The sequence below is a fragment of the Notamacropus eugenii genome, chromosome 3, assembly GCF_028372415.1.
Source record: "Notamacropus eugenii isolate mMacEug1 chromosome 3, mMacEug1.pri_v2, whole genome shotgun sequence".
NCBI classification, from domain to species: domain Eukaryota; kingdom Metazoa; phylum Chordata; class Mammalia; order Diprotodontia; family Macropodidae; genus Notamacropus; species Notamacropus eugenii.
This window is the reverse complement of record NC_092874.1, coordinates 485,217,972-485,242,871: the sequence shown is the minus strand read 5'-3', so window position 1 is coordinate 485,242,871 and position 24,900 is coordinate 485,217,972. Positions and strand designations below refer to the sequence as shown.

At 53.6% G+C, this 24,900-nt stretch overlaps 1 protein-coding gene across 2 annotated transcripts in view; it reads left to right on the top strand.

Annotated features, from left to right (window-relative positions):
- The first annotated feature begins 12,980 nt into the window (after positions 1–12,980).
- Positions 12,981–24,900, top strand: part of EEPD1 (endonuclease/exonuclease/phosphatase family domain containing 1) — a 73,087-nt gene continuing 61,167 nt past the window's right edge. The window contains exons 1-2 of one of the 2 annotated variants that reach the window (XM_072599146.1): positions 12,981–13,121; positions 13,907–14,839. In XM_072599146.1, the coding sequence (XP_072455247.1) occupies positions 13,965–14,839 (875 nt within the window). In that variant the 5' untranslated portion in view covers positions 12,981–13,121; positions 13,907–13,964. Of the gene's footprint in view, positions 13,146–13,906; positions 14,840–24,900 lie in introns of both variants that reach the window. The other variant, XM_072599145.1, reaches the window with a different exon arrangement.

Sequence of the window (24,900 nt, the reverse complement as noted above, 5' to 3'; positions counted from 1 at the left end):
CAGAGATCATCAAACTCCTAGGTCCATCTGTGGCGGGGGGGGGGGGGGCAGTGTTGAACCTTCCCCCCAGTCCTGCCCTCTGACCCTGCATTTAAGGACTGAGTGCTCCCACTTAGCCTTGTGTTTTCTCCACCCCATTGCTTATACCCTACTGGGGAGGCTGCCTTTTCTTCTGTGAAAGCCAAACCCAAAATCAGTCAATGGACTCAAGAAACTGAAATCCCAGACTTCTCCTCTCTTACTACCCTGGGTCCCCAGACACTGAGGCTCTGAAACTGGTTTGGAGTCAGCAGCATCTCTAGGGGACTACCTATGCAGCTGCCAAGGCTTGGGGATCCCTCCTGAGGCTGCAGGTTACACCATGGATTCATTCACATCCCAACCTTGTTAAGGTGGACAATGTCAAGACTTCTCTATCTTTCTTCCAGAATTAGAGACCATCCATGGACAATCACCTGCTCCAGCCTCATTAGGAATGAGGGCCAGGAGATGTCCATTGATTTGTCTAACACCACGGAGGTGGGATTTAAATCCAGATTTCTCAGTCTAGAGCTGATGCCCTCTTCCACAGGGAGTCTTCACAAGGACATGTTGTCTATTTGTACCTTCAAGGCCTTTGCACAAATAGTGGGGGCTTTAGGAATCTTTGTAGAATTGAACTGAATTTAGCCCAAGTAACTTGCAAGTGACCAGGGGCTGGTGACATTTGCTGGACTCACTATGGCCTTCACATCCCAGGAGATGTGAGCTTGGGCCCCTCCTTCCTCCTAGCCCAGATACTCCCAGAGGCCTCTTCTGACTGAAATTCTGGGATCCTAGAAAGTGCTTGCCTTGCTTCCTTCACCCAAGAGATGCAGCCAGAACTGGGACAAGGTTTGGAGAAGGAAGAAGCCCACGGCATCAGTGGGGAGAGAAGGGAGGGACAGTTGGGGAAAAGCAGAGTCTTCCCCATGGCTGGCCATGTCCCTGAGAGGAGGGAGAGTCACAGGATCCTGGGGCAAAGGGGTATCTGATGTGGTTTATCCCTAGCCAAGATGGTGGCTCCGGGAAACCCTGCCCACCCTAGAGGTATGGCAGGGAGTCTCATTTGCATGACTCACATGTTCTCCATCACTTAAGTCTAGAACAATCAGAAATAATAAATGAGGCCCTGCTTTCTGAGGGAGAAATGGAGCCAGGGAGCAGTTGCCCAGGGTCTGTGTCTCTCGAGGGTCCAGGGAAGGGAGGGACCCTAGGTAAATTCCAGGAAAGGCCCGACGTGGAGGCTTCATCTAAGAGGAGCTTATGCTGTTCTGGCCCATCCACTCTTTCCTTCTTGATGCCAGGGGCAGGAAAGCTTGACCTCCACTCCCAATCAAGTGTGTAGAGTTGTGGGGTTCAGGGGTACACCCTAGTGATCTCAGAGAGCCAGGGCGCTCCTGCACTCTCTAGTCTTTGTTTCCAATTCAGATATACTGGGTATTGGAAGTGTCTGCCACACAGAGAAGGGGCACATACCTGTCGGATATAGCCTCAGTTTCTTGCAGTCACATCGCTGCCCTATTTCTCTATGCCATACACCTTCATCAGTCACAGCAGCTCTCTGAACTTCCTTTCTGTGAAGTTCTTCAAAATTTGGCCTTGTGGTGTTGATGTCCTGGGCCCACATGTCATGCCAACATGTACCAGTGCTGGGTGGGAGAATTGGTATGTCCAAGAGGCCCATCTGCCAGACCACTTGGGCAGCTCCCTCCCCTTCCCTTCTCCCTCTCCAGGCTTGTTCTTCTATCCAGAAGAGGACAAAGGGTACAAGTGAATTCTCCAGCAAAGACTCCAACCCAAGGACCCTCTGAAAGTCATGAAGGATGAGTGCTCCATGGTGGTTCCTCAGCTTATACCTACCCTCAAGAGCAGAAAAGGAAATGGGCCAGTTACCTTCAGATCAGACACAAGGTGGGCACCAGCTGGTCAGTGACTTCCCAAAGGGCATGAGGTATTAGGGCTTCTATTTGTGAGCCATCCTAGAGAAGAGGGCATTGATCCATCACTCCAGGGTGAGCATTTATGAAGCCCCTGTTCTGTGCTGGGCAGACACAAGGACAAGGGTGCATGCCCCTTACCCTCAGGGACCTTGCTTTTTAACATGACAAACATGTTAAAAACACCAGACGGAGGAGGGAGAGCCAGCTGCTGGGGGTGGCCTCCTGTCACACCCACAGGGGGAGGCCCTGGAGCTCAGTGTTGCAGCCCAAACCGGGGAAGCCAGGGCTGCGGAGAGGACTGGGAGGCCATGCCAGGCCCAGCTGGGCTGTTTATCCCAAAGTGGAGCTTAAATCGGTGTTTCTGTAACATTTCGGAAATGAAGGTGCTGAATGGACAGCCTTGGTGCTGGAAGAGGCAATGTGCAGGTGAGACTGAGGAGGCTGGAAGGGGCAACGTGCAGGAGGTGAGGCTAAGGAGGCTGGAAGGGAAGGAGGTGCTAAGATGGCGAAGGCCTTGGAAACTCCCTCCTGACCAGCTCGGGGAGCATCGCTAACGCCTCCTGGTTCTGAGTCAGGGTGCATGAGAGAGGCCCTGAGGGGAACTTCTGAAGGGAACTTCTCAGACCGGTACACTTTCTTCCACGTGAGTAGGAGGGATTCCCAGGATCATAGATGCCTCTTACTTTGCAGGTGAGGAAACTGAGGCCAAGAGAAATGGAGCAACTGTCCCAAGGCCCCCAAATTGGTGGCAGAGGCATGACAGCTCAATTGTAGGTCTAATTCCCAGGCCAATGTGCTCTCCATAACACAGAGGCCACACTTGTCCAAGGCCAGATAGCAGTTGGTGGCAGGATGTGAACCCACATCCTCTGTCTCCCTTAGGAAGAAGATGTACCCTGCCCTGAGGCTGGATGGAGGGTGGTTCAGTACTGACTGCTGCTCTGTTGGTGAGGATGAGAAGACAGCTGGAGTACCCAGGTCAGGTGCCCCCCAAGGGAGAGTAGGTGAACCCTGGAGTCCGTTTTGTTCCTGGCCCTTCTCCCACCCATCTACCTTTGTCTCTATTATCTATGGCCCAGTGTTTGTCAGCAGCCCTGAGTCAGACTACAAAGTCCCAGCCCTTATCTCTGCTGTGCCAGGCTCTGCAGAGGTATTAGCCCAAGTGGTGTGAGGTAGGGTGCCTCTCGATGCCAAGTGAGATAAGATAGAGAGTCCCCGGAAGGCAGGCACAACCCCCAGTTGGCACTGAGTGAAAGGGTGACTGAGCTGGTCATCACCATCAGGGCAGGACTGGTGGGGGGTGGGAATCAGGTGGTGACTGGATCCTTATCTGGGCCACATGAAGGGGGAAGGAGGAGAGGTAGGGGTGTGACTGTGGGGCTGCAGCTGGGTGGGGGATGGGGCCATCAGAAGAAGCTGCCGCAGGGGCCAGAAGAAGCCCCCTGGTTCTGCTGCTGACTAACCAGGTGACCTTGGACAAGTCACTTCTCTGGCCTAGTTTTCTCCATCTGTAAAATGAAGGTGTTAGGGCCCCTTCTAGTCCTGCCTCTAAGATCTGGAAGGATGGAGTTCTGGGATCCCAGCCCTCCCCAGCCAGTTCCTGATGAGCATTTTCTGACCACCTCCCAATAAGGAGAGTCTTCTTCAAGCTGTCTCAATGTCCTTGCACACAGTAGGTGCTCAGCTTTTCCCAAATGGGGGAATGGATGGCTGCTGATGGTTTTCTGGGCCCACTGCTGGCTCTGAGCCATGTCTGGGTGGCCATCCTGCTACAGGAGCCTGCCCCTGGAGCCTGAGTGAGGGACAGAGTAGCCCTTAGGATGGGGACCCCTTCCTTGCTCTCTCTGTTCTTTCCACCTCACTCCGAGGACTGGGGAAGGGCCTCAGAAGCCCTCAGCTGGGCAGGAGCCCTGGGCCTTGAGACCAGCCCTGGGCTGGGCCCTGGGAGATGGAGGTACCAAGAGGACAATGGTGGCCACCCCCTCCTGTCAGGACCACAAGGGAGCACAAGCTTGTGGGGGACCAGGAAAGGCCTGGCCTACAGATAAAAGATGGTATTGTTACTTTAAATGAGAAATGAAGATTACAAGAGGGAATTATTGGTGGGCCTCAGGCCACCGGAAGCCCTAGCAGATAGGAACAGTAGGCCACCTTGTAGTCAAGAGCACCTACTATGTGTCTAGGATCTCCTGCTAAAGTCAGATGTTCGTGGCAGGCCAGGCTGCACCCTATTACAGTCCTTTTCGGGTTTCCATACTCCCTCTCAGGGGTCAGGTGCTCTGAGGTGGCACTGTCTGTGCTGCCCAGGTTCCCTCTTCATTTTCCACTCCCTGAGATCTGAGCCACAGAACTCAGCAAGCCGGGCTTGTGCTAATTCACACTAAAGTGTAAAGGATGATTTGCATTTTTAATTTTTAATCTCTAATAGTCCCCTGAGAATGTCCACAGAGACAGTCTGGAACTGGGGATGTCCTCAGCCTGGCTCAGAGACTGAGCCCCCAATTTAGGGAGGTCCACCGGAAGTGAGGAAGGTACCTCTAAAGCTGAGGGGTGGGGTGAGGTCTAGCATCAGCCCATTAGCTTTAGTTTCTAAGGTTTGAGGCCTGTAGGTCAGGTTCATTCCCAGAGAACTTTGCCTTTGCTGAGCTCACTGGGAGACACTGAGGGCGGTTGGGGGGGGGGGAGGAGTCACAGAGGGAGGTCACAGAGGTGGGTCACAGAGGGTAGGGGCAGGGCTGCTAATAACTTGAACTCCAAAATTCCAAGGCTCCACCTTTGAGGTCCTGGGACAAAGTGACTGAAAGGGAAGCTTTGTGAGAAACGTATAGTTGCACTATGCACATTCCCACCTCAACCAGACCCCCAAAGGTGCGGCTCATTCTTTGCCAAGTCAGTCATTGATTTCCTGGAGGGGGGCAGCACCCTTAGCCAGAGTCTTCTGGGATCCGGGCCAGTCATTGCTTTGGTCAGAATTCTGAAGTTGGCCCACCATCTTGTGGGCCCCAGGGGGGTATTGGGCCAGTCCTGGGGGTCACACTTTAGAAGGGACCCTGGGGAGTGGGGCTGGCTCTGAGGAGGGCAAAGGCAGGAGGGGTTTGGCCCCAGAGCCTCCACTGACCTCAAAGGGATCAGAGGCAGGGGCCGGAGAAAGGGGAAATTTGGGGGAGAGACTTGTACCAAACAGTCAGTGCACCCCCAGCACATGGCCTCCTGATCCAGCCGGCAGCCAGCTTCTCCCAGGCCTGGCCTGCTCTCCCTTCTCAGCCAGCCTTCTGGGGTCAGGGTCTTGGCTCCAGGAATAAGCCAACAGGGCTATTTTAGAGCCGAGACTGGGCCAGCAAACTCAAGTTACTGTTTCCACGAACAGCAAGCCTCTGAGACTGGAAGTTGTCTTTTCCTGGAAAAGCCAGGCCAGGGGAAGCGGAGCGTGACTTCCTCCCTGCCCCTCGCCCCACCCACTCGGGTGATTGTCCTGTTGATATCTGCCAAGCCCTGTTTTCTATGAGAAAGGATAGGTAATGGTGAGGCCTGCCTGGCAGGGAGGGTTCTGCCACTTACCGCTCAGCCCTCACCATCCCCAAAAGTCCGTAAGACTAATGGATAGAGGAAGGTGACAAAAAGGGATTGTCAGAGAAACCTGTTTCTCTGGAAAGAAAGGACAGTTGCCACAGTGACCATGCCATGACCAGAACAGTCCAGAGTTTGATTATTGGGTGTGATTACTGCTTCAGTCCTAGGTGGGGCCGTGGATGGAGTTCTGGACAAGACCCAAGTACAAATTGTTGGTGTGTGACCCTGGGCAAGTCACTTTAGTTTCCATCTGCCTCAGTTTCCTCATCTGTAAAATGGGATAAAAGCAGCACCCACCTCCCAGAGTTGCCGTGAGGGTCAAATAAAAACCCACAATAAAGCATTTTAAAGCTCCAGGTTGCTGGAGGTGATTACAGCTGCTTCTGTGCAAATCCCTGAACTTGCCCTCCCTGAGATCAAATTTGCCAAGTGCCTACTATGTGCTGGGGATAAAGAAAACCAGTCCCTGCCCTCCTCCAGGGGCCTGGGAGGCTGCGAGGAGTGGGGCCAGCTGAACTACAGCTGTCAATCAAGGATTGAGGGGATGAGTTTATTCTGGGAAGGGCATCTCATTCTGTGAGAGGAGGTTGGACTAGCCTACCTTCTAGAAAAGGAATTCTTAATCTCAGGCCTTCCAGTGGGTCTGTGAATAAATGTCAGGGATTTCATGGACTTGGATGGGAGAAAAAATGCATTTCTAATGAATTTAGCATTTCCTTTAATCATTTAAAAATCTTATTTTTGAAAAGGGGTTCCCAGGCTTCACCAGATAGACTGCCAACAGATCTGGGATACAAAGTCAGGAATCCTTGATTGGGGGCCATGAGCCTGTGAGCTGCTGGGTGGGACATTAGGTGTTGACTGGGGAATCTTGGAGATCTGAAGAGGACTCCCTCCTTCTGCTATGTGCTGACTGGGCTAGCCTGGGCTCATTATAAAACAAGAACCAGCCAGGACCTAGTTCAGAAGGGGTGTGTGTATGGGGGGTGGGAGGAGGTATCAGACAAGCTCTATGACGTGCTTTGCTAGGCTAGTGCCTGTGACCACTGTGCTAGAAGGAATCCATAGACCAGCCTGAGATTCCAGGCTCTATGAAGCTAACTGTAATTAACTGAGGGAGAGGGAAGTCTGTCACACAGAGCTGGTACTGAAGGACCCTGGTTCTCCTTAAGTCATTTACAGATTCCGTGCCGGGCCAGGCAGTCACCAAAGGACAACCTCCCAGAGCCCGACTCAATTATTATGAAGATCTTCAAGGGGGACAAATGGTCACGAATCTCAGGTGAGATAAGGACCAGAAGGGGAAAGAAAGGGGGCTGACCAGGCACAGATCGCTAACTCTGCCACAGAGCAAAATCCTGTCATGCTGGTTAAATAAAGCTGATAAGAACAGATTGAATAAGCCTGACCCAGAAGCAGCTGGGCACAGGAACACAAACACAAATTACTGGGGTAAAGACTCACTATAAAACAAAAAGTCCTGGGCAAATCACAAAGCAGTCTGGAAGAAACTGGGTTTAGATCAACATTTCTCACCATGTACAAGCTCATGACCTAGAGAAAAAAGGCAAGTCTCTAGGTGGAACAGTGGATAGAGTGCTGGACCTGGTGTCAGGAAGACCCAAGTTCAAATCCAACCTCTGATAGTCTCTATCTGTGTGACCCTGGACAAGTCACATAACTGCTTTCTGCCTCAGTTTCCTTAACTGTAAAACAGGAATACCAGTTGCACTTCCCTCCCAGGGTTTTTCTGAGGGTAAAATGGGATATTTGTAAAGCACTTTGCACAGTTTAAAGCGGTATGTGAATGTCACCATCATCATCATCGTGACATTTACTGCTGTTAAGATGAAGCAGAGAGGGGATGGAGTGAAGGGGCAGAATTCAAGATGAATTTTCAGACACGGCCAATACAACACAAATGGGCTTTGCCTGACTATATTTGTTACAAGGGATGTTTGTATTTGGGGGGAGAGTGGTGGAGGGAGTGATAATGAAGCAAAAAAGGAAAGAAAGAAGAGACTCATTGAACCATTTAAACCGGATGGAACAGCCAGTGTTCAGGAGGGGACCCAGATGGGCAGCAGCATGGCCGTGTGCAGTTTGATGTCCACGGGGTTTATGGTTTCCTGTTTCTGTCTTTGTTATGGGGAAATGTTCATGTTTCTTGATGACAGTCAAGGTTATAAAAAACCTTTTTTTTTTCAAAGAAAGAGCCCTGGTTCTACAGTAGAAGATGTGGATACATTGACTGTGTCCCCTTGAGCAAATCATCTCCTCCCTGGCCTTGGTTTCCTCTTTGGTAAAGTGAGGCTTCAGAGGTTGCTGCCAGCATGGAGGTGGAGGGGCCTGGGATGTGCCAGATTTCTGCCCCTGCATTCGACATTCCTCCTGCCATTCCCCTTCTACCTCAATGCAGGAGCAGGCTGCCACCTGTCCCCAATGCAGCTTTGCTCAGGAGCAGCAGTAGCACCAAAGGGAAATGGAGAGGTGGCAGTCAGGTGGTGAGAGCAAAGGAAGCTTCAAGACATCCTAGGTGCTTCATGGGGCTCCAGGCTATGCCCAGAGAACCAAAGACAGCTGCCTTCCCTGACCTGCCCCCCACCAGAAGTCTGAGCAGGGATGCTCATCAATGTTCAGGCTGAGCAGGTGTGGAGGGCTGCTCTCTGTACTAGTGGAGCAAAGGCCCTGCTCCAGGAGGTGAAGCCATGTCCCCCATCCCAGGACAAACACCTGTCCTTCATTTAGTCACAGACCCCAGGGATGGGGGGCCTTGTAACCAGCACAGGCTGCAGGAGACACAAGGAAGGGATGGGAGGCAGAGGAGGCCCAAGCAAGGGGAGACTCTGCCCTCAGGGCTACAGGCCCTAGGCTGAGCTTCAGGAAACAATGCTCCAGCCCCATGGGACAGCTGTCTGTGGCCTCCAGTATCCTCCCCATCTCATCAGCAGACCAGCAGGAGGCTTGACTCCCTTGGCTACCTGGGGAGGCAGCACTGGCAGCAGCCCAGCATGGGTGGAGGGGCAAGGTGGAATCTGGTGTGAGCTGTCTGTCCTCCATCACTCACATGAGGTAACACATTGTAGGGCTATGGAGTCAAGACTGAGGAATGGGGAATTCCTGCCTGGGTGTGGCAAGGCTGGGGACTACAAGGTCCTGGCTTGGGACAGTCAGCTCAGGCCCTCTGGGAATGCCCCGAGCAGGCCATGGGCATGACCAGTTTGACCATTCCTAGAGCCTGCTCCATGAGAGTGCATTGGGGCACCAGGCAGGGAAGGGTGCTTGGGTGGAAGGGCTCCTGCTGTCAGTGTTCATCCTGTGTAGCCATCCTGACCTTTTGGACATAGGAGAATTTGGAAGCTGCATGAACTTTTGGGTCAGGGTCAAGGTCAGTGGTCTGGCTGAGCTTGAGTGGCTAGAGAGAAGCTCAGTGTGGGAGGGCTAAGAAGTGTGAGTAGGGAGCTTGCCCTTCTTCCCCCTCCCCCTCTCCACATCTCTCCTTTCCTCCCCTGTTTGCACTTGGATTTGCAATGAGGTCAGTCAGTGAGGTCAGTGACACCAATGGACTTCGGGGCACCTGACCAAGGGCTGTGACAGTTCTCCGGTCTGTGCATGGTAGAAGCGGTGATGGAGCCACAGCCTGAAACCACTACCCAAGGAGACCTTCTTCCTGAATCCCTTGCACTGAAGGGATGGCAAATACCTTCTCCTCTGAACAACTCCATTCCCCATGTTTTCCTCTTAGTCTGCTCTTTCTGGGTCCCCCTCCTCTTCCAACTGGAGTTCTGCTTTTATGGCTTCAATGGTGAGCTCCCCGAGGGCACACCTGAGGTGCCTGTTGCCACAGTAGGGGAGGTGTGTTTGAATTCTGGGTCTAGAGTCTGCTCTTCAAGAGAATATGATCTTAGCCATGAAGATTTGTGTTGCAAGTTCCAGGCATCCGGGAAAGGTGGGCTGGCACAGATGCACTGGGAAGGTTACCTGGAGGTAGTGTCCCTGAGCTGCATCCTGAAGGAAGGCAAGGAGAGATTTCAGTTTGGTTTAATTCAATTCAACAAAGTTATTAACTTCTCTGTCCCAGGCACCATCCTAGGCCCTGGGAATACAGAGGTAAAGGAAGACCTCTGGGGCTTGGCTGGCTACATCTTAGCTACATTTTGAAGGGAATGAGAGATTCCAAAATGTAGAAACAGTGGATGGCCTGAGCAAAGGTGTGGAGAGAGGAGATGGTGTCTTGTGTGTGAGGAACAGTAAGGCCGATTGGGCTAGGTTGTAACCAGCTTTAAATGCCAAACAGGGTCCTTAGGAAGCCAACAGTCCAAGGAAAATCCCTTTGGCTGCTGTAGGGAGGCCAGACTGGAGAGGGCAATCATTGGAGGCAAGGAAGCCAGTTAGGAGGCTATTACCAAGAGAAGTGACTACAAGATAATTTGAGAAGGGAGATGGATGCCTCTAGACTTGCTTGGTTAGCTCTGAAGATGAAGCTAGAGAGTCAATAAGAAGCATTACATTTGGACAGTGTATACAGCTTTCCAAAGAAACCAGCCACCAGGAATCGGAAGAAAAGAAAGCCTTGCCACTGCTTCTGATTGCAAGATAAGACTTCTGTTCTCCAAAGCAATCTGAAAGTGGGCTGGGCTGCCTCTGGAAGGGAGCGGTGAGCTCTGCTTTTCATTCATTTTTCTTTCTGTGCCAGCCTCTGCCTTTTTAGCAGGAAATAGGGTTGTTTTATACTCTACAAAGAACTGATTTTGACATATGTAATAATCGTAACAGTAGCAAATAATGCATATCATTTAAAGGTCTGAAAAGCGCTATACCCAGATAATCTCATTCGATGTGCACGTCAAATATCTGCCTGTCTTCTTCTGCGCATGATTTAGACCCAAGGCATGCCTACCTCAGGGCCTTCCTTCCCTGAAGTCCAGCTCAGGGCTCAGGATTCCCTGAGGGGTCTGGCATCATCACTGGAAGTCCCTGCTAACAAGAATCTAGGTGCAAGGTTGGTCGTGCTGTCTGGAAAAAACAAACAGTTGGCCTGGCTGTTTTGGAAAGCAACGTGGAGTGGTGCCCCAAATGTCATTAAACTGCGTGTGTCCTTTGGCCCAGCCCATGGCTCCTAAGTCTACGTCCCAAAGAGACCAAAGATCTCTTGTCTTCGTCTGTTCATAAATACTGATCTCATACTTTTTTCAATAGAAAAAACTGGAAACCGGGGGTAGGGGGTGAGGGAAAGGCAGCATCTGTGGGGAAATGGCTCAACAAGTGATGGTCAATGAATGAGGTGGGATAAAATATTATTGCATTGTGAAAAAAGAGAAAATAATGTTTCCAAAGAGACAGGGGAGGGCCTGCCTGAACTGATGCAGAGCTAAGTGAGCAGGACCAGGAAATCAGTTACACAGTAACAACAATGTTGCAAACAACTTTGAAAGACCCCAAACTCTGCTTCCCACAATAACACCCTCCCACACATAAACACACTATTCCAGAGGCCTTGGGCTGAGCCATGCTGCCCACCTCCTCAGAGGGAGCATAGATGGAGACCTCTCTCTCTCTTTCTGCACACGGCCAAGGCAGGAATTCATCTGGCTTAACTGTACATGTTTGGTACAAGGGTTTAGTCTGTCTTTTTCCTTTGGGTGGGGTTTGGCAGGGGGAGAAGTGGAAAGCGACTTTATAAATTGAAAAAAAATGTAGTTAAAAAAAGTAACCGGAGGAGAGGAGGGGGAGCGCCTGCTAATATGCACTTAGCAGCCAGGTGGCGCAGTGGGTAGTGCTGGACTTGGGAGGGAGACCCGAGTTCATATCTTACCACAGTTGACCTGGAAAATTTTTCTCATCTGTAAAACACCTAACAGAGTTGTAGTGAGGATCAAATGCGATAAAGTACTTTGCAAACCTGTTAATAAATGCTAATCATTATTGACGATATTATTACTATCTACATGTATTACCAGAGAGGAGATGCACAGTCTCATCTCCAGTCATTCAGTAAACATTTATGAAGCACCTGCTATGCTCTGGCCACTGTACAACAGGGCTCCCTAGCCTCAGCCAGGGCAGGACCAGCTCCAGAGGGGTCCTGAAGTGTGGAATCAGCTCGGGGAGGGAGATGGGTGTCTGTGGGCACCTGCCCCCCGAGGACACTGACCATCAGTCCTAGGCTGGACCCTTCCCACTAGATTCCCAGGCTGGACGTGGGGTGGGGGGGTCTAAGGTTCAGGAGTGTGTGAGCAAGGTCTTGGTTTCACCTGTTGGGAGCTCCTCCACACTCCCCGCTGGAGTCTGCTGCTCTGAAGGCCCCCATCCCCCTGGGAAGTCTCCCCAGGCGCATGGAGGACGCCTCCCATTTTTTTCATTGATTCAGTCAACAAGTATTGTCGGAATGTCCACTACAGGTGAGAAGCTATGCTGGGCCCTGGGGCTCTGAGTCCAAAAGGAGGCTGGCCTGCCCTCACAGAGCTTATCTGCTCCCGGGTTGTTGAGTCATAAAAATTAGACATCAAACAATTTCCGAACTTGAGACAGAATGACCTTTGAAAAAAGCTAAGGAAACTGAAGTGGAGGTGGAGAGAAAATACATTCCAGGCTTAGGGACCTGCTGGGGCAAAGGCCTGGACATGGGAGATGACACGGAAGCTGTGCTGTCTGGACGTAGAACTTGGGAAGGAAGAGAAACTTTCAGTTCTTTAGAAATGTCCAGCTCGTCTGTCTTACTCTGATGTCTCAAGTGGAGGTGGCGGAGCCGGGACACGGGCTCAGATGCTGCATGGGGCACTGGAGAGTTGTGGCACTTTGAGTGAGTCTCGATGTTCCGGAGCTTCGTTTCTCCTGTGTAAAAGAAGGGGTTCAGACTGGATGCCTCTGAGGTAGGGGAGGAGGAGGGGCAGGACAAGGGGAGGGGGAGACAGGAAGGGGGGCAAAGAATGGGGAGGGGAGGAGGAAGGGCAGCAGGGACCCCTCCCAGCTCGGGACCTCGGCCTGGCCCAAAGGCTTGGCTGGGGCTGGGGGTGGGAGGGGGAAGGTTGTTGCCCAGCGCCGGGCCCCTCCTCGCCCCCCGCCCCTGGTCCGGCAGAAGAGCCCAGCGCCGGGCTCTCCGGGAGGAGGAGGGCGCCCCTCGGCCAGGCGTGGGCGGCCGGGCACGCGCTACCCGCTCAGGACGTGACCGTGACTGTGACCGTGACCGTGACCCCGCCCCTCCGGAGCTCGGAGGCGCGGCGGGGGCGGGGCGGCGGGGCCGGCGGCGGGGCCAGGACTGGGCCGGGCTGTGACGCAGGCGGGAGCAGGGCTGGCCGCGGGCTCCCGGCGCCGGACGCCTCTGCGGGGGCTCCGGGGACTCCGGGCGCCCGAGCGAGGAGGAGGCGGGGGAGGGGGAGAGCAGGGGAGGAGGGAGAGCACGAGGAGCAGGGGGAGGCGGGAGCCGGGGGAGGAGGAGGAGGAGGAGGAGGAGGAGGAGGAGGAGGAGGAGAGGGAGGCAGGAGCCCGGTCGGCCGCCGGACTTTGCTGCTGCCGAGGCTGAGCGGGGCAAGCACGGCGGCAGGCACGGGGAGCTCAACTGAGAGGCGGCTGTACTCGGGCTACGACTGGGTTAGTGCCGTGGCGGCCCGAGCGGTGGGTGTCCCGGGCGGGGCGGAGGGGGAGGGGGCTCAGTGCCGAGTTGGGCCGGCGGGACTGGGGGAGGGGGCCGGCCCAGGACGGAGAGTGGAGGCGGGGAGAGAGGAGTGTGCGCCTGGAAGTGATGGGGGGCGGCGGGGCCCCTCGTGTCCTTGTTTGTGAGGGTCTGTATGTCTGTAAGAGTGTCGGTGTGTCTGGGGGTCCGTGTCCTGGGCGCTCGTGAGCTTGTTTGTATGCGCTTGTGTGTCCGCCCCGTGTGCATGTTTGCCTGGGGGAGTCTGTGGGAGTGGTTCTACCTGTGGGTGTCTCTGGGCTCGGGTGGGTATGGCTCCGGCACATCCCTGTGTGTCACTCCTTGAGTGTTCTGGGCGGCTGTTTACATCCTTGTGTATTGGACCTGAGTGCCTGCGCGTGTATATGTGGGGTGCACCTGTGTCCCTATGCCTTAGCCCCCCTGGGGCTGACCCTTCTCCCCTGTCCTTCTGGGGGCTCCTCAAGGGAGGGGGTCTCCCCCGGTCTGCTGCCATTTCTGGCCCAGGGCTTGGGGGCGATGGATTGGCAGTCCCTGGCAGGCTCCTGATAAGGGCTTCTTTATTGACCTTTCGGGCAGCCCAGGGCCCAAAGAAAAGCCTCTCCTCTCCACCCCTCGGGTGGGTGATGGTTCCTGCTCCTTCCTCAGGCCACGCTCTCAGCCCTGCCGGGTCTTTGGGTTCTTGAGCCCCTTCTTTTGCCTCAGTGTTTCACTCTACCCTTCCTAGGTGCCCTCCAGCGTCTCCCCACCGAAGCGGAAGGTGTGCCTGCTTCCCGGGGCCCACCATGGGAGGTAACCTGGGTTGCCACCGCTCCATCCCGAGGGACCCCTCAGACCTTTCTCACAGCCGCAAGTTCAGTGCCGCCTGTAACTTCAGCAACATCCTGGTGAACCAGGAACGCCTCAACATCAACACGGCCACCGAGGAGGAGCTGATGACGCTGCCCGGGGTCACCCGGCCGGTGGCCCGCAGCATCGTGGAGTACCGAGAGTACATCGGCGGCTTTAAGAAGGTGGAGGACCTGGCCCTGGTGAGCGGCGTGGGGGCCACCAAGCTGGAGCAGGTCAAGTTCGAGATCTGCGTGAGCAGCAAGGGCAGCTCGGCCCAGCACTCGCCCAGCTCCCTGCGGCGCGACCCCTACTCGGAACCCCAGCAGTACCACCTGGCCACGGCACCCCCCACGGCAAAGGTGAACATCAACACCGCCACCCCGGCCCAGCTCATGAGCCTGCGAGGGGTGTCCGAGAAGGTGGCTTTGGGCATAGTGGACTACCGCCAAGAGCACGGGCCGTTCAAGAGTGTGGAGGACCTCATCAGGCTGGACGGCATTAACTCCAGCTTCCTGGACAAGATCCGGTCCCAAGTGTTCGCGGAGCGGTCCCGGCCTCCCTCCACACACACCAATGGGGGTTTGAATTTCACCGCCAAGCCCCACCCTAGCCCCACGTCCCTGAGCCTCCAAAGCGAGGACCTTGACTTCCCCCCCGGGGGCCCGACCCAGCTCATCTCTACACGGCCATCCATTGAGGCTTTTGGTGGGACCCGGGATGGCTGGCCCGTGCTGAGGCTGGCCACCTGGAACCTGCAGGGCTGTTCCATTGAAAAGGCCAACAACCCCGGTGTTCGAGAAGTTGTGTGCATGACTCTGTTGGAGAACAGGTGAGCGGCTCTTCTGAGGAGTGGGGAGGGCTCTGGCTCTGCCATTATGGGAGTACTGGGATTGTGTGCTTAGCCTGAGCTAGGTGGTGGTCACGGCTCCACCAGATGCAGAGCGCAGGCTAAAGACAGGCTGCAGCCACTGACCAGAGCCCCTGAGAGGGTCGGTGAGGTGAACAGCCCCCACCCCCCGGGGAGCCCCCAGCCCCAGCACAGGACAAGATGCTGGGGAAAGCACAAGGCTGGTTTTTCCTTGGCTTTATTTTTTAATATCTGGCTGTGAGCCGCTGGTTGTGCTGATGCACACGTGTGTCCACATGTGTTGGGGGAACTGGAGGGAGGTTTAGCAGGCCACTGGTGGTGGGGGAGGGTGGGGCTGGTGCAGTGAGTCTTTAAGTAGAGGAAGGACTCTCTCGGGGGATCCTGAACAGCTTGTTCTCTTTGGCCCCAGAGAGAGGGCAGACCCTGGAGTCCTGGTAGCAGGGGTGGGGCAGACTGGTAAGTAGGCCGTTGTCACCTGGATGCTATCCCAGAGAGCAATGGGTCACCCCAGGAGGGGCTGGGTGCCCTCTCCTTGGAGGTCTCCTACCTGTTGGGACGTCTTTGGACTTCAGATGGCTGAGGTCCCTTCCCACTCTCCAATTCCAACTGAGCTGGAGAGAGTGACTCAGTCTTCTCCCTTATTTAACCTAAAATTGATTTCCTACCACCCACAAGAACCTAACCAACAGTGTGGGGAGTCTCTCTGTGTGCCCACAGCCAAAGAGGCTGCAAATGGCCCAGACCTCGTGGGCTGAGAGAGAAAGTGCTACCCACCCTGCTGCCAGTGTTAGCGTTCTGGGGCAGGAAAGTGGGCAGGAGGGGAGACTTTCCCCAGGCCTGGCTGTGCAGGTCAGATCCCCACTGATAAAGCCTGCAGACACCCCTGGGGGCTGCTGTCAGACCACTCGGTCAGTCACCCTTGGGTACATTAACCAGCAAGCCCATGGGGGTGGAAGTAAAACTGTTCTGTGATCCTAGGCCTGACAGAGATGTCAGGTGTTAGCAGGTCACAGGGGCCCTGCTCTGGGTGTCTTGTGGACCTTGGGAGCAGCGCTGACTTCTCTTCCCAGCCTGGGTGGGCACAGACATAGCGATCCTCTGGCCTAGGCCGTGGAGGCTGTGAATGCCTGCCTGTGGTCACAGTTACTTATGGTCTGTGGGACTCAAACCTCAGGGCCTCCTGCTTGGGGTTCCACAAACACTTGTGTGTGTGCTGTGTTGCAGGCACTGTGCTAAGCTCTGGGCATACAAGGAAAAGTAAGAGCGGGCCCTGCTCTCATTACTGATAACAGCAGCACTTATATAGTGCTCAAAGGTTGGCATTGCCCTTTACAGACTCGATCTCCTGTAGAGATGAGGAAACTGAGTCAGGCAGAGGTGAAATGACTTGCTCAGGGTCATATCGCTAATTCAGTGTCTGAGGCAGGATTTGAACTCGGCTGTTCCTCATTCCATTTCTAGGGCACTGTCCACTGTGCGGAGCTGCATAGGCTCCTCCTTATGTGTGGCCTCTCCCTGACCATTCTGTGTTGGTGGCTGCTTGGCTGTTGGGTTGTTTGGCTGGAGAGTCTGAGGGGGAGGGAAAGGGGGAGTTCAGATTCCTCTTATTCTTTTCTGATGTCTTTGGGTGATGGATGTTCTGAGCTGGAGTAGGCAGGACGGGTTAATCTCCTAGGCCCAGATTTAGGGTAATGTTAGAAGCGGAGAAGAGAGGGAGGGATGGAGGGATGGATAGATGGATGGGAGGGGGACACCCACTTGTCAGGAGTCATCTCTGCTCTGTCACTGAAGCAAGGATGGGAGCCCCAGGGCAAATCCATTGAAGAAAAACTTTCCTGAATGTTCCAGCCTAGATCTATTGGAAAGATTAGCCTTGAGGAAGAATTAACAGAACAATTTAACTCTGCTTCGTCTGGACAACTTGAACCCCAGTGCTTGGAGAGAGGCTTGTCTCAGAGTGTCCTGGGGCCCGTGACATGGAAGCAGGGGAGCAGCACTGAGGCTCGCCTTCCTGGCCCCCGAAGGTCTCTGGATTGTGTGCTCCTTCTGCTCCCCTATGGCAGGGCTGTTCTGAATACCCCCAACACGTCATGGCCCATAAATGGTAAATTTGGCTTAAGGCCTAATCCCTTTAAAGTCTGGACAGGCTTCTGGCCCTGTGAGTGTCCGAGGGAACTTGAAATGTGCTCTCCACAGCACGTGTGCAAGGTTGTAACTAGGGTAGGCATATGGGGCTTGGGCCCAGGTGAATGAGTTTAGAGACAGATTGTTGAGAGTGGGGAAAGTACCCTGCCAGCCTTTACTGTTTCCCTTCTTCTCAGGCTGAGAAAAACTCCCTCCAGAGGAGTTATCAAGGTAGAGGAAAAACTTAGCCCTTTTCTTTAATTGGGTCGAGAGGCCAGCAATAAATGATCTTCCAGTGCTGCAGAGTTTTCTGTATGGCTATGACTAGAGAGCTACATGACATAGCCTCCAATCCAGTCTGACAAGCATGAATTAAGCACCTAGTGTGTACAGAGACAAAAATGAAACAACCCCTGCCCTCTATGAGTGGGACAGAGAAGGGGCAGTCCTGGAGGTAAGGAAGGAAAAAGAAAGGAATGCCAAGTCACTTCCCAGGTTCTGTGGGAGGTGCTGGGGATACCAGACAAAGGATGAAACTATCCCTACCCTCTAAGGGGGGGAACAACAACTGACCTATCTACAGATATACAGAATCAATGAAAGATCCCTGGGGAGGGAGAGCAGAAAGGGCTTGGAATAGAACAGAAGGAAGAGGGGGATTCTTTGAGGCACAAATGAGGAGGGAATGCACTCCAGGCATGGGGCACAGCTGGGGCAAAGACATGGAGACTGGAGATGAAGTGAGTGTCCTGGTCAACTGGGCTGGATTGAAGGGTGAGGGAAGCTAGGTTATGTGTTCTTGTTTGGTATAGTTTGTCTTCCACCCTTCCTCAAGGCCCTGGAAAAGCCCCACTACTGGCCATAGTCCATCCACCATCTTTCCTGGGCATCGCTTCCCTGGATGACAGGGGATGACATCTTTTATTTGTACTTATTTTAAAGAATAATTTTATTAGCACTTTTTGTTTCCACCTTCTATTCTTTTCCAAACATCTAACCCACCCCTGAATTTTGTTGTCTGGACAAGAGACCTTCTCTGTGTTCTGTGACCCAGAGGTCTTGCTGTCTTCTGGTGATCAAAGGGCCATCACACGGAAGTGTTCGTGTGTGCTGTCTGCTTGGCCCAGGGAACAGAGGGTGGAGTTACAAAGATAACAATTTGAGCTTTCCCCCAGTAGGCCGGACGCTTTAGGAAGGCAGAGGCTCCCCTTTCCTGGGGCCTCAGAGGCTTTTCTGTCCCTTATGGGGTTGCTTGTCCAGCGTCAATGAGACTTGGTCACCTTTGAGGCCTCTTCCTCATAGAGCATGCTGAGGCCTGAGTTACTGAACCCAGATCCTCCACGAAGGATGAGAACACTGGGTTATGGAGATGCTGACAGTGCTGTTCCATCTGTCACATGTTTGTGGTTCTTCTGTGTCACCCATAAATGTTCTTGCCTTTTTCTGGTCATCCTCGGGCCTCATGTCAAGCTTTCTGCAAGCCGCTCTTGCCTGTCTTGTGAGGTGAAGCTAATTGTAGTTTTTGGTCATTTTCTGTGTCCTGTTTTCCATAACTTTATGTTCTAAACTTGTCCTGCCCTCAGCTACCATGTTCCTCTATCTAGCAACGAGATACACCATTTACCGACTGCTTTCTTGTCCTCCTCATTGGGGTGATTATTGAACAGCTGTTAAATAGCTGTAAGAATTAGCCATAGTCCATGTGCATGTCTTTTCCTTTGTCCCTTTTCCTTTTTCTGCAGTGGGAAGTTTCTTTGAGCAGGTCGGGTTGGAGCTGTTTTATCTGCCTTGGAACCTCTCTGTTTTATCCTGGCTTCTTCTTTGGTGTTGACTTTGACCTTTCCTCCAGCTGGTCTGTGATAGACAGTAGTGAATTATGAAATGACTTCCTCATCAATAACCAGTCATTTACTGTTGGATAATAGATTCACAAGGCTCCTAACTAGACTTCCTGCCTTTTTAGCCTCATGACAAATCTCCTGCCTCATTTTCACCCTCCTGCCTCATTCCTGTCTTTGCATGAATCCTCCTGAGCATTGATGTATGTGCTCTGGCTTGACTGTGGTCTTTGAGCCCAGTAGATCCAGGTGACTGAGTTTCCTAAGATATGATGCTTCCTGTTGCCTTTGGGTCCACGCTGAAACCTATCTGTTTTCTTCTCCTCTGAGGAGAACCTGTGAACCATCCCTCCATGGAGCGGTGACTTTCTCTGTCATCCTGTTTTACCGCTGTGGGGAATGTACACATAGGCATTCAGGTCCTCTGGTGGGGACTTGTGATTAGTCCCTGAGGCCTACGTTGGAGAACATTAACAGCACAGCCAGAGGGTCTGATGGTCTCAAAGCTGTGCCTCTTAGCCTCCCCGCCCCGCCCCCCCCCCCCCCACCCAGTTCCCTTTCTCCCCACTCTGTTACAATAATGCCAGCAGGGGAAAGATGCAGATATGTATGCTCTAACTGTATGCTGCCCATGGATGTAAGCAAAGAATGCCTCCCCTTTCCGCCTTTCCCCACACATTCTGCTAAGGAAAACGATGGTCTCAAATGGATCCTCAGCAGAGAGATCAGATCAAGCTGGCCTGGGCTGTCCCCCAATGGGCTTCCACTACCATTCTTGGCGATGTGGAGAATATGGCTCAGTCACACATTCCCAAACCCACACCTGCTCCAGGTGAGCTCTGGGAAGCCTTGCTCAAAGGTCCAGGGTTCCTATTGGACTCTGGGAGGGCAGGGACTGTGTTTTGGCCTTCCTCTGTATCCCTAGTGCCTGGCACACAGTAGGTGCTTAATCAATGCTTGCTGGTGGTGATGATGGGGATGAAGAAACAGCCAACCCTGCTGTATCTGTTGTCTGTATTATCCATCCATTCCTAAGCTGGGCTCCATGGAATGAGCTAAATGCTTTCCTTTTGACCCATCTCTCTTAGCTCAACCCCTCACTAGGGAGATGAAGAAAAATGGAAAACCTCTGGAGATGGGGAGCTCATTACCTCCCGAACCAGTGTGTCTGGTTTAGGGGCAACAGGAGGGTCCCTTTCATGAAGGAGACGTTTCCCAGACAGACTCCAAATAGGTGCTTACAAAGCTTCTTTAATGCCCTGATGGTGTTTGGTGGGGAGGGGCTTCCTGAAAGGTCAGAAGGAGCCTTGCATTGTGTCACCCCCTGGGGGAGGCCGTGTGGTGAAAACCCTTTGAGATTTCTAGAGGAGAGGGATAGTGACAGGGCCCATGCTGGGGCAGTGAGCCGTGTGTGTGTGCGTGCGTGTGTGTATGTGTGCATGTATGTGTGTGCATGTGCGTGTGCATGTGTGTGCACGTGTGTATGTATGTGTGTGCGCGCGTGTGTACATGCTTGGGGATCTTGGAGGGTCATACACACCCAACGCTCACTTTGTCCCTCCCAGCCCTCCCAGCCCTTCCAGCCTGGTCACTGGATCAGATGAAGGAAAACATAAGGGGGGAGATTGGTGCGTCCTCAGTGTCTTGGGACCCCTCAGCCTAGTGGCAGTGTTTCTTTGTATCTCAGGGTTAAGGTGCTGGGGTGTCACCTGACCCAACCCAGCCCAGTAGTTGGAGGGAATGATCACAGTCAGTAAGCATTGATTAAACACCTACTGTGTGCCAGACACATGCTCAGTGCTGGGGATACAGAGAGGCAAAAGCTTGGTCCCTGCCTCCAAGGGGCCCACAGTCTAATGGGGGAAGAGGGCCTGGTGACCAGTGAACTGCTGATACAAGATGCTGATCGGATGGAAGGGAATCTCAGACAGGGATGGCTTTTCTCTGAAGGGAGGATCTGAGCTGGGCCATGCTGACTGCAGCTGACCCCCTCTGCCAGGGCTTTCCTGTCAGATGAGTGTGGCCCCTTGGCCTGGGCTTGGTGGTCATCGTGTCTTGGGCCAGACTTCAGCTTCCAGGAACCACGCCTGCTACCTCTGAGGCTGCTGGCATGACTCACATGCCCTGGGAAGTCAATAAATGTTTAATGCTGAGAAAGGCAGCTACGCCTGCCCACGGAAGGAGCTCTGGGAGGAAGGAACCCTGGGAGAAAGGAGCCCTGGGCTGGAAGCCAGCTTTTCTGGCTTCTCTGCTACTGCTGGAGGACCCAGGACAAGGCATTCTGAGCCTCAGGATTGTCATCTGTGAAATGGGGATGCTGACACAAAGACACTTTCCCAGCTAGGGAGCTGGCAGGTGGCATGATGGGCAGAGCCCTTGGCTTTGGAGTTTCCTCCTCTGTAAAATGAATGTGTGGGACTTGGTGACCTCTGAGGCCCCTTCTGGCTTTAGGTCTGTGATCCCATTTGGAGGAGGGAGGGAGATTCGAGGTGGGGAGTCCACCCCTCTGGCTCCTGGTGTGTAATATCCCTCTCGTCTCCTCCTCCCTCCTCCCTTCTTCCCTGCCCTCCCCCTCTTCCTGACCCTTCTCATCCCCTTATCCCCGCATTGTTCTTCTGGGGCTTTTTGAGGTTGCCCTTGGGTCCAACTGGGACAAGGCTTCTGTTTCCTGAGCCAAGGCTGGGAAGGACACCTCCTGCTTATTCTGTTGACAAAGACCTTTGACCTGATGGTACAACCTGATTTTTCCTGAAGTAGATGCTGCAGATATTAGAAATATGGCAGCTTATAGAAGCTGGCTTCCAAAAGCATCCTTTGTGAGCCTCTGCTCCCCCCTGCCCCTGCTGGGCCTGTGTGCACTTCACCTGTCCCTGCCCCACCTTATGGTTCTGCCCTGACCCGTGCCCACCTCACCTGCCCCTACTCTGCTGCTCAGTTTCTCTATCTGCAGCATGGGCATGCTAATATCAATAATTGTCCGTCTCACAGGATCAGGTAAACTGACGGATGCCAGGGCTTTGCCAACCTTGCCTACTCACTGTGTGAAGCCTTTGCCCCATAATAGCAACTGTGGGTGGGATAGACATGTGACCTGTGGCGGCTCTGGGATGTAGGGGGGTGACTGCTTTCACTTGGTACCAGGGTCACCTTTATTCCTGGGGTGTGTGAGATGTGGGAGCTGGTCCTGCTTGTTTGCTTTTAAACCTGCTGCTTATCTGATTAGATAACTCAATCTGTCATCTGCTGCCCACTCTGGAGAGAAGCCCCCTCCCCTGGAGCCCAGCCCCTCTTAGTCTGGGCAAGAGGCCCGAAAGAACCAAGCCCCTTGTTTGGTGAGGGGTGCAGACAGCCCCTGCCAAGTTGAACTAGCTGCTGAGCTAGTTCTCCATCGGGACTACTGGTGCCCTCCTTACCCTCCACACCTTTGACATGCTTCCATCCTCCCATTCTCCTGGTTGTAAACAGGTGACTACTGGCCCTTTTGGCCCAGGGCTATGACCCCTCTAGAATGGGTTGGGGAAGCGATTCACCCTCACAGGAGCTTTGTGAGTAAAGAGCAGAGATGCTGTGCTAGCTGGCCGCCCGGGGCCCACCAGCTCTGACATCCTATAGGAGCCTTGAGGACTGATGTCCCCAGGAATGGCACGGTCTGCAGGGCCACACCCAAAGTAGCCTGGGAGATGCTTCTGTTCCCTGCCTTGAGGGACTTTCTAGGTCCCCAGGTTGGTGATGATGGCCTGGATCCTCATCCCAGGAAGCAGAGAACAGTATAGGTTCTGGTGTGACTCCACCTGGTGACCTGGAGCCAGGTCCAGGCGAGCCTTCCGCAAGCACCAGGAACTGTGTGCCAGGCAGTTTCTGCCCCCAGGGAGTTCACAGTCTCATGGGGGAAATGGCATGCAGACAATTGTGGCCTCACTTTTCTCATCTGTCAAATAAGGGCTTGATTCAGATGACCTGACTAGGGCACCCATTTGTGGAACCTCCCCTCTGGGCCCCAGAACTGCCTCACAGGGCAGTTTGTGGGGGAGGCTAACACGTGTAAAGAGACACCCATGCCTAGAGAACATCTGTCAGTGGCTTAGTGGGGAGTTTAAAGTAGGTTGAATTTGAGGCGGACGCCTTGGGTCCTGTCATTCATGTTTTGAAAAGCCTATTTTGGGTCTTGTTTATGTCACACTCTGTTCTCTCCGAAGTATGTGAATGTATGTGCTGGGAAAGTATGGCAGACAAATGGGTACATGCTACTGTCCCACATGACACACACATGCATGCATGGAACACCACACTTCTGCGGACTCTTCTACCTCCTCTGTGAGCAAAATGGCAGCCAAGTGGCTGGCCAGAGCTTGTTCCTCCTCGGGGCACCTATGGAAGACCCTGACACCCACCACAGTGGAATTTGCACACATCTGTAAGTACTTGCTAAGAGTGCTGGCTCCTTCAAACTCCCACCCCCAACCTGCCTGCCTTTGGAGGGGGCGCCTGGCCCTCTCCCCCTCCACTACTCCCTTTTAGAGGAGGAGCCTGGCCTTTTCCCCTCTAACTGCCCCTCCTCTCCTTTTAGAGGGGGCTCCCAGACCTCCCAGTCTCCCTTCTGACTGCCCCTCCACACTCCACATTTCTCCCAGTCCTAATGCCTTGGATGCTCAGTGTCAGCCAATACTGAACACCCACTGTGTGCCAGGGAGTACCCTTGAGGCTGTGATACAGTTCATGAAGACTCCTCAATGGCCAGCTGGGAGAGGAGGGGCCATGCCTATTCTTGACCTGTCTGGGTGATGAGGGACGTTTCCTCACTGGGAGGCCACAGCTTTAATAGAACTATGGGACTGGCCTACCCCCCCACCCCTGATCTCCTGGCTATGCTGCCCTCCCTTTGGGGTCCTCTAGCCTGTTCTTGGGACCTTGGGAAGTGATCCCAGAGATCGTAGAGTCTAACAGGCCCATTTTACAGAGAAGGACCCTCAGGTCCAGAGATGGAAGGGACCTGTCTTAGGACACATGGGAGGTAAACGACAGACAGGCCTTGAACCCAGGATTCAGACTCCTGTCAGGACTCGGTTCTTGGTCAGTTTCTGGTCTTCATGCCTGTGTGCAGCTCCACGGGAAGGCAAGCAGCACCTCCTGATTCTTTCTCCTGCTCTTGTCAGGTTTATGCAGGGGACGGGGATGAGGAACAGGAAGACAGTTGACTGGCATAGAGCTATTGGAGTCAGGAAAACCCGAGTTCAAATCTACCCTCAGATGCTGTGTGACCCTGGGCAAGTCCCAACCTCTCTGTACCTCAGTTCCCTCATCTGCATAATGAGAATAGCAATCATTCCTACCTTCTAGGGTTGTTATGAGGATAAAAGGAGAATATCTTTGAGACGGGCTAACTTGTGATTTCAACTGAACTGGGATTCCCAGTGTGGAGACTCACCAGAGCAGATCCGCAGAAGTCTTAGGGAGCTGGCCAGTGCCGAAGGGGTGAGAGGTAGTGCCCTGGGGGCACAGAGTGGTGGCATGCCAGTGAGATAAAGGGAAGAGGGAAAACTGGCCTTTGCCCAGGTTCTCCTGCTTCAACTACCTCTTGTTACTACTGTGTGGCCTTGGACTTGGCCTCCCCATCTCTTCCTATGTGAATGAGGATGTTGGAACCTCCAAAGGTCGACCACTTCTCTCTCAGTGTGACCCTGAAAAGGCCATGATAGATGAATAAAATCCTCCAACCCCCATCCCACTCTTCCTTCAGGGTCCCTGCATTGGGGTTAGGGGGTAGGAGGTGGGGGGCAGAGGAGGCAGGAAGCTTCAAGGCCTTCCTGGCTGTGAGACTGACCTTGGGCCAGTCACTGAGGGTCCTGGGCCATTCTGGGATTGAAGACCGAGTCCTGGGGAGGGCAGATCTGGCCTCATCTGCCCCCACCCCCACCCCCATACTGTCCCAAAGCCAGCAGGGCTGCAGAGGTGTTTGCATCAGCCTACATCAGCTGTTAGTTACATACACAAAAGTGAAAGCCCATGTGCATTTACAGTAAGTGCCCGTTTGGATTCCAGAAGGCCTTGTCCACTTCCCAG